Raw genomic sequence first — 8,909 nt, forward strand, 5'->3', positions numbered from 1 at the left:
AACAGCCTAGGTTGGGGGTGGGGGTGGGCAGGTAGGGTTCAGAGAGCTGGGGAGGGGGACAAGGTCATGGTGCAGCCCCAGGGAAAGGAACCCAGGCCTGAGACTCAGTGGAACCACAGATTCCAGCCCTGGGTTTCTGAGAACTCCCGCTCAGAGGGAGTGGGGTAGACTCACAGGAGCAGGAACCAGTGAGAGGTGGCTTTTTCCTCTGCCTCTCGGGCTTTCGGGATCACACAGAAAAGGACAGAGAGATCGCCCAGTGAGTAGGATGCTGGCCCAGTCACAGAGGTGGGAGTGGGCTAGGGTCTGGGGAAAGCAAGCTGCCCACCCGCTGATGCACCAGGCTCGTGTGTTCCAGGTGTGTGGGAAGTCCTTCAACCGCATGTACAACCTACTGGGCCACATGCACCTGCACGCGGGCAGCAAGCCCTTCAAGTGCCCCTACTGCTCCAGCAAGTTCAACCTCAAGGGCAACCTGAGCCGGCACATGAAGGTCAAGCATGGCGTCATGGACATCGGCCTGGACAGCCAAGGTGGGTGGGCCACGTGCAATGGACAGAGCAGGAACAAGACCACCTTGGCACACTCAGCCCCCTGTCCAGTTAGGGGAGCAGGGAGGCTGGCCAAGGCTGAGACCTCACTGGGGTGGGCTCAGGTCTGGGAAGGGGGAGACGCTGGAGGGTTATGATGGCGATAATTATGGGATATTTGTGCCTTCTTCAAGAGACATAAATGGGCTCACCTAAACAATAATAATAAAAATCATAACTAACATTTATTGAGTGCTAACTGTGTGCCAGGCCTTTATTAACTCACGGAGTCCTTGAAGCCAGGTTGGCTCTGTTATTGTCCTCGTTTTACAGATACAGAAACTGAAGGACAGGGAAGTCAGGTAACTCATGCTGGATCACAACACAGCAGGAGGTGATAGACACTTTATCTCATTTCCTTGACGTGACATTTAAAATAAGTAGATAAGAAAGTAACAACAGAGAAAAAAAGATGAGAGAGCCAGGTGAGGTGCAACTCCAGGTATCCCAGCGGAGGTGCTGTGGACTTGGAGAGGAAAGTTCTGAGCTTCCCAGCAGCCAAGGCCAAGAGTGATACACAGTCAGTCATACTCTTCACAGTGCCTGCCAAAGAGAACGTAACCCATGAAGTCAGGAGAAGGCACCTGGTCCTGCTATTAAGATCTGGGAGAGGTCAGGCATGGTAGCTTACGCCTATAATCCCAGCACTTTGGGAGGCCAAGGCCAGGAGTTTGAGACCAGCCTGGGCAACATAGTGAGGTCCCTGTCTCTACTAAAAATAAATTAGCCAGACATAAGAGCAAGTGTCTGTAATCCCAGCTACTTGGGAAGCTGAGGCAGGAGGATTGCTTGAGCCCAGGAGTTTGAGGTTACAGTGAGCTATGATCGCACCACTGCATTCCAGCCTGGACAACAGAGTGGGACCTTCTATCAAAAAAATAAATAAAAATATCTGCGAGAATCTGGGTGCAGTCGCTCACGCCTGTAATGCCAGCAATTTGGGAGGTGGAGGTGAGAGGACTGCCTGAATCTAAGGGTTTGAGACCAGCCTGGGCAACTTGGTGAGACCTTGTCTCTACAATAAATCAAAAAATTAGTCAGGCATGGTGCATGCCTGTAGTCCCAGCTACTTGGAAGGCTGAGGCAGAAGGATCGCCTGAGCCCAGCAGGCCGAGGCTGTGGTGGCTGTGAGTGTGCCAGTGTACTGCAGCCTAGTCAACAGAGTGAGACTCCTACTTAAAAAAAAAAAAAAAAAAAGCCAGGCGCAGTGGCTCACACCTATAATCCCAGCACTTTGGGAGGCAGAGGCAAGAGGATTGCCTAAGTCCAAGGGTTCAAGACCAGCCTGAGCAAACTTGGTGAGACTTCGTCTGTACCATGAATCAAAAAATTAGCTGGGTGTGGCTGTGCGTGCCTGTGGTTCCAGCTACTTGGAAGGCTGAGGTGGAAGGATCGGCTGAGCACAGCAGTTTGAGGCTGCTGTGGCTGTGAGCATGCTACTGCTCTCCAGCCTGGGCCACAGAGTGAGACTCCAACTCAAAAAGAAAAAGAAAAACACTTCTGTCAGCCCTGGCAGAACTGACTGTTAGTCTCCCTGCTCCACTGTGGATGGGTGGTGCTTGAGAGAGTCTGCAGGAAGGATGGAGCTCCTTCTACAGTCTGGAGCTCTTTCGCTGCTCCTTCTGAGACACACTACCTGGGAACGCACCCGGACAGCAGTAAGGCAAGTTGACTTGCCATGTGGGATCATTTACTAGAAACCAGTCAGGTGTTGGGGACGACTGCAATAGCCTTGACTTTGGTTTTGGAGCAGCTGACCAATGAATGGCCTGGGTGTTCCTGCAGAAGCTGGTTTCTCAGCTGTGTTTTGTTTTTCAGTTGACTGTTAAGGCTGCTTCCAGTAGATCAGAATGAAACCCCGTTGTCTGCTCTCTATAGCCTCTTGCTACTTACACTGTAGGAGGAGGACCGGCAACACCGGCAGCACCTGGGGTCTCATCGACTTCTCAGCCCCATCCCAGTCCTGCTGAGTCAGAATCTGCATTTTATTTTTTATTTATTTATTTTTTTAAGTTGGAGTCTCACTCTGTCGCCCAGACTGGAGTGCAGTGGCCGCTCCCAGCCACCGCAACCTCGACCTGCTGGGCTCCGGCGATCCTTCCGCCTCAGCCTTCTGAGTAGCCGGAACTACAGGCGCGCGCTAGCACGCCCGGCTGATTTTTTTTGATTTATTGTAGAGATGAGGTCTTGCTGCCCAGGTGGGTCTCGAACCTGCGGGCTCAGGCAATCCACTCACCTCAGCCTCCCAAAGGCGCGGGATTACAGGCTGAGCCACCGAGCCCGGCTTGGCTAGAATCTGCATTTTAAAAGATCCCCCGGCATTTGTTGCGCAGTAAAGTTGCACAGAGAAGCTGAACTCAGAAGTGCCTCAGAATCCCCCAGGGGGCTTGTGGAAGCAAGGCCGCATCCCCAGAGTTTCTGATTCAGTAGGTCTGGGGTGGGGTCTGAGAATTTGCAGTTCCAGTGAGTTCCCAGGTCTTACCAAAGGCACTGGTTCAGGGATTCCACCTTGATGATCTTTGATCTAGACCCTAGATCAGGCTCTCAAATTGGCTGGGCGTTGGGATCAGCTGAGGAATTTTATTTATTTATTTATTTTGAGTCTCTGTCGCCTGGGCTGGAGTGCAGTGGCACGCTCACAGCTACCGCAGCTTCTACCTGCTGGGTTTAGGCGATCCTTCCACCTCAGCCTTCCAAGTAGCTGGAACTACAGGCGTGTGTACCACCATGCCCGGCTAACTTTTTTTTTTTTTTTTTGATTGTAGAGACGAGGTCTCGCCAAGTTGCCCAGGCTGGTCTCGAACTCCTGGGCTCAGGCAATCCTCTCGCCTCCACCTCCCAAAGTGCTGGGATAACAGGCATGAGCCACGGCGCCTGGCCTAGGAATTTTAAAAATACTGATGTGGACCCAAAATCTGAATGTAAGTGATCTGGGAAGTGGCCCAGGAGCCAGATGTTTTGAGCACTTTGGGTGAGTCCATGTGCATAGACTTCAAGAGCTGCTGTTCTAGTGGGCCTGCCATGTAGTTAGCACACAGGAGGGACTGGTGCAGAGCTTGCCCTTGGGAAATAAAGCCTAGACCCTCTTTAGAGTTGGCTGATTCAGTTCTTCTGTCCACAGCATTAACTGGGACTATCCTCGTGGTCACAAGATGGCTGCCAGTGGCTGTCAGGGCAGTGTGATTCCTTGTTCACATCCAGTGGAAGAGAGGGAGCCTGCTCCCCTTAGATCTTTGACACCAATGAGAATGTGCTAAGAACTTACTAGCAGGCCTTTCCTCCTGATTCACTGGTCAGAATTGGGTCACATGCCCATTCCTGAGCCTCTCATTGCGGCAAGGGATGGGATTACTCTTATACCAGTGGTTCTCAGCTGGGTGTGAGCTTTTCCCCGGGTGACATCTGGCCATGTCTGGAGACGTTTTTAGTTGTCACAACTGGGGTGATGCTAAATGGCATCTAGAGGGTAGAGACCAGAGATGTTGTTGAACATCCTCCAATGTATAGGACGGCCCCCACAACAGAGAATTATGGCCCAAATGTCCATAGTGCCAAGGTTGAAAAAGCCTGCCTTAGGCTTCTCAGGGCTACCCCTGGGGCTGGGGTCTGTTTGCCCCGAAAACATACGACATATCAGTGGACAGAACCAGGATGCACTTTGGGGATCGGCTGCTGTCCCTGCCAGCCAACCTCTCATACTCTGGGCCTCTCTGGAGTTATTTTATCTGGCTTTCGTTACAACAGTAAGAGCTCTATAATAAGATTGCAATTTGAGGACATTACAAGAGGCCTCTGAAGAGTGTATGGACCTGCCTGGGGTGTGTGTTTATCTTTGGAGAGCCAGGCCCCCAAGACACCATGGGGCAGAACTGGTGGGAAGCAGGAATGCAGGTAGGAGACACAGGAGAAAGGGCTCCCTTCCGCAATTCGAGGCAGAGCAACAGTGGTTCAAAACAACAGCTCTTGCTGAGTGATCTTTGGAAACTGATTAACCTCTCTGAGCCTCGGCCTAGTGATCTGCTAAATGGCTTGTTGTGGACATTTGATGAGATGACATATGTGGAGTGCCTGGCACGCAGCAGGCACTGGATGGGTGGTGTTGTGGAGACGTGACACAGTACAGCCGGCTTTCACGAGGCAAGGGGAGCTCGGGAAGCACCGAGGAGAGGGAATAAGTAGGGCATCATGTCTTGGAAGGACATGGAGGCATTTCCCAGAGAAGACTCCAGGTCTGCAGGCCGTCTGCAGGCCTCCGCCATGAGGCCCTCGCTTATCAGCACCTGCCCCCACACCCCCATGGCTTTTGGGCCTACTGGCCTAGGTCTGGTGACTTGTCTGAGAAGCCAAGAAGCCTGAGGCATCCTGGGGTAGAAAGGATGAGAAGCTGCTGAGAATCCTCTGGGACCAATGATAGGGAAGTCCTTGTGTTGGAAAGGCCACGAGCTGTCACTGCCTTGCTAAGCTATGTCTGTCCCTGTGTTCTTTGCGCTCTGGTCAAGCCAAGTTTCCTAACTTTGGCCCCTCCCCCTACCTTGGGGAGGTGAATCTCTCTCTCTCTCTCTCTCATTTACTTTCTAAATAAACTATATTTTCTAATCTAAAAAAAAAGGCCATGGGCTTCCTGCATGGGGTAACCAGCTCCTCCCAAGAGGCGGCACTCAGGCCTAAACATGCCCCTCTCTTGCAGACCCCATGATGGAGCTGACAGGCACTGACCCCTCTGAGCTCGACGGCCAGCAGGAGATGGAGGACTTCGAGGAGAACGCCTACACCTACACGGGCGTGGACAGCGGTGCCGAGGCCAATGTCCTCACCGAGCAGGCCATGAAGGAGATGGCCTACTACAACGTGCTATAGCGCAAGCCGGGCTACCCCGGAGTGGAGCTGGGGGGGCTGGGGCGTGGGGGTGAGACCCACGGGCTGCGGGCTGCACCTCCTGCGGCCGAGACACAAGCTACTGCCCCACTGTCCTGAGCCCGCCCTCCCGAGTCATTTGCACCACTAGGGACCTTTAGACCAAATGAAGACTGTACTGCTGGCCTCGCTGTGAGCCAGGCACAGGCCCGGGCACCCTGGAAAGGGAAAGATTACAAGAGAGGCCCAGGCCTGGGTCTCCTTGGCCTGCTATAGTGGGAGGGTGGGGGAAATGGGGCCACTGGGGAAGGCACAAAGGCACAGGCTCTCGGGGTCTTTCCAGGCCCAGCAGAGTTTTTCAGGGGTCCTGACACTGGAGGAAGAGATCCCTTGAGCCATGCCTCGTTTCTCTTCTCGGTCAGCTCCTGTCTCGAGGGATGACTGAGCTCCCCTCTGGTCAGCACTGCCCACCCTCACCTGCCCAGACCCCCCGTCGACAGCCAGCCAGGCAGGGCACTCTGCCTTCTACCTCCTGGTGCCTCCCATGTGCTCCTCCAGCCAGGCGTGCATGCAGCCCCCACGCGGCCTATGGGACAGCGGGGGGCCCAGCCCCCAGCAAACGCCCTCCCCGGCCGGCTCCCCAAAGGCCCTGTCCGACGGCCCTCTTCGGAAGTGGGTGTCCCTGAAGTGCCATGCAGTTCTGTCCTGAGCCAGAGCACCACACCGGGGTCTCCACACGAACAAGGCATCAGACACGCACTAACAGAGACACATGCGAGGGGCAGGGTGGGATGCGGGCACAGTGGGGACCAGAAGGCGCTGTCCTCAGGGGAGGCCAAGGACCATGGGGGGGGACTAAACTGTTTCTTATTCCTAAGTATCCACTCTGAGGATGGGGATGGCCCCTGCTGTGCACTCCCAGGACACAGCAACGTATTTAAAGAGGAAAGCGAAGACTCTAGATGGAAAGCAACTTTTTTTGAGCAAATGGGGGTATTTTGAAGGTAATTTATTCTTTTTTTTCTTTCCAACTCTGTGTCACCTCTGATCTTTTTTGGTGGAGATACGTTTTCTTTTTCCGAACGTGAGCTTTCTCTTGTGCTGCGCTTCGTGCCTCCCCGACCCAGGGCAGCCTGGCAGCAGGACTTGCTTCATGGGACGTGGCTCTCGCCCAGGGGGGCAGCCGCGGGTGGAAGGCCAGGGTGGGAGGCAGGGGAAGGCAGAGCCGAGCAGCCCTCCACCCCGTGCCGGGCCCCTGTGCCACGCCTCCGCCCATGGCCGCGGGCTGCTGCCTCTGCTCGGCCCCCAGCCAGCTCCTGCCCCTGGAACCGAAGACTGCAGGACTGGAGCAACGAAACAGCACATTCAGGAACTCGAGGGCACCCACCCACTCACCCCTGAGGCCTTGGCAGGGAGGGGCAGGCAGGGCCCTTGTCCCCAAGGGCACAGACGAAGCCAGCAGCTTCAGCCCAGGAACCAGGAGGGGGAAACAGCCGGGGTGGGGAGAGCCAATGTGAAATGCAGCCAGCCCTGGGGCTATATCCTCAAGTGAAGGACCAAGCCAGGCCTCAGGGTGACTGATCAGGACTGAGGGGTGGACAAGGTGGCCCCAGGTGGCTCCCAGACTCCGAGGCCCCTCGGCCTCCCAGGTGCCCGCCATGATGACCCTCAGGTGGCAGTGACCCCGTCACTGTACAAGACATTTTCTCCTGCTGAGCAGAAGGCATCATCCCCTGCAAACTACCTCTTCCCACGACGTCTTTCTCCCCTGGTACCAAAAAGAACCCTGTACCTCCTCCTCCTCTCTCCTGCCAGCGCAGTGGCCTTGGTCTTGGAAACCGAAGGGAGAAGGTCTGGCCCCGGGGTGGGGGGCTCTCCTCTCCTCCCCCAGCCCCGCCATCAGCACTGGCCCTCCGTGAGGTTCGATACTTGAACGCCCCTGCCCTGTGCCTTGGACCTGGGCGAAGCTAAGAGGAGGGAACAGCACAACTCACAGCTTGAGCCGGGGGGTGGTCTTGGCAAGGCTCCTGTCCCCACCCCTCCCCAGCCTTCTCAAGAGAGGCGTGCCGCCTCCCGGGTGACTTGGAAACTCCTGGACGAATTCCATTCTAACTTATTTTGACGTGTATACAAACCAACTGTTTAGAGATTCCACTTGTGCAAAGCCCTACTGTGTTTTTATGTTCCTGTTTAAAAGAGAAGTTTACTTAGCAATAATTATAAATAAATGAATATTCTTTAGTGAGGTGACTGCCGATGCTTCTTTCCCCAGCTCTCAGGGACCCGGCCCTCACACCTCCCCCAGAAGGAATGCCCAGCAAGGCCCCGCGTGGCAGGGCGTCCCTTCCCAGGAGCCTGTGGTGGCTGAGACCGTCCACTGCACTGCAATGGCCACCTGCAGGGCCAGGTGCCCGCAACCGGCAGCCCCGGGCCCAAGAGAGGGGTGTGGGCCGAGGCACCAGAATTCCCACCACTTGCAGAGAAAAGCCGCTCCCACCCACATGGCCCAGGACAGAAGCCAGCTCCCAGTGCCAGGCTGGCTGCAGAGGCGGCATCCTGGGGGAGCTGCCAGCCCCTTGCTAATGACAGGCGAGAGGCAGAGGGCTCCGAGCTTCCTCCCAGGAGCGAGGCCTGCCAGAGCCAGCACTCCTGCGGAAGAAGAGGGGGCTGCCAGTGTGGGGGTGGGCTGGAGTCCGTCCCAGAGCCACTGAGGCATGCACAGCCCCAGGAGTCTCTCCAGAACTTAGAGAAAGAACTTTGAAAAGATTATACAACTCTCCCCTGGGACATCCTATGTTTTGTTTGGTTTTGTTTTTTTGAGTCGGCGTCTCACACTGTCACCCAGGCTAGAGTGCAGTGGTACAATCACAGTTCACCCTAGTCTCAGCCTTCTGGGCTCAGGCCATCCTGCTTCAGCCTCCCGAGTAGCTGTCAGGACATTTTAATACCAAAAAGTAGATATTCATTAGGTAGAGACAGTCCTTTAAACGTATCATATGCCAGACATGGTGGCTCACACCTGTAATCCCAGCATTTCGGGAGGCAGAGGCAAGAGGATTGTCTGAGCTCAAAAGTTTGAGACCAGCCCAAGCAACTTGGTGAGACCACGTCTCTACAATAAATTTTTTTTTTAATTTAGCCAGGCGTGGTGGTGCACGCCTGTAGTTTCAGCTACTTGGAAGGCTGAGGTGGAAGAATCACCTGAGCCCAGCAGGTCAAGGCTAGGGTGGCTGTGAGTGTGCCACTGCACTCCAGCCTGAGCAACAACAACTACAAAAAAAGCCGGACTCGGTGGCTCAGCCTGTAATCCCAGTGCTTTGGGAGGCTGAGGTGAGTGGATTGCCTGAGCCAGCGGGTTCGAGACTTGCCTGGGCAACTTGGCAAGACCTCATCTCTACAATAAATAAAAAATCAGCCGGGCGTGGTAGCGCGCGCCTGTAGTTCCATCTACTTGGAAGGCTGAGG

At 54.9% G+C, this 8,909-nt stretch overlaps 1 protein-coding gene across 1 annotated transcript in view; it reads left to right on the forward strand.

Moving 5' to 3' along the window:
• Window positions 1-6,065, forward strand: part of LOC103267582 (zinc finger protein 710-like) — a 6,764-nt gene extending 699 nt beyond the window's left edge. Inside the window, exons 3-4 of the mRNA XM_008065169.2 lie at window positions 359-533; window positions 5,278-6,065. Coding sequence (XP_008063360.1) covers window positions 359-533; window positions 5,278-5,447 — 345 coding nt within the window. The 3' untranslated portion in view covers window positions 5,448-6,065. The remainder of the gene's footprint in view (window positions 1-358; window positions 534-5,277) is intronic.
• The last annotated feature ends 2,844 nt before the right edge of the window (window positions 6,066-8,909 follow it).

The sequence above is a fragment of the Carlito syrichta genome, unplaced genomic scaffold (genome assembly GCF_000164805.1).
Source record: "Carlito syrichta isolate Samal-C Ts95f unplaced genomic scaffold, Tarsius_syrichta-2.0.1 Scaffold308180, whole genome shotgun sequence".
In the NCBI taxonomy this organism is placed as follows: Eukaryota; Metazoa; Chordata; class Mammalia; order Primates; family Tarsiidae; genus Carlito; species Carlito syrichta.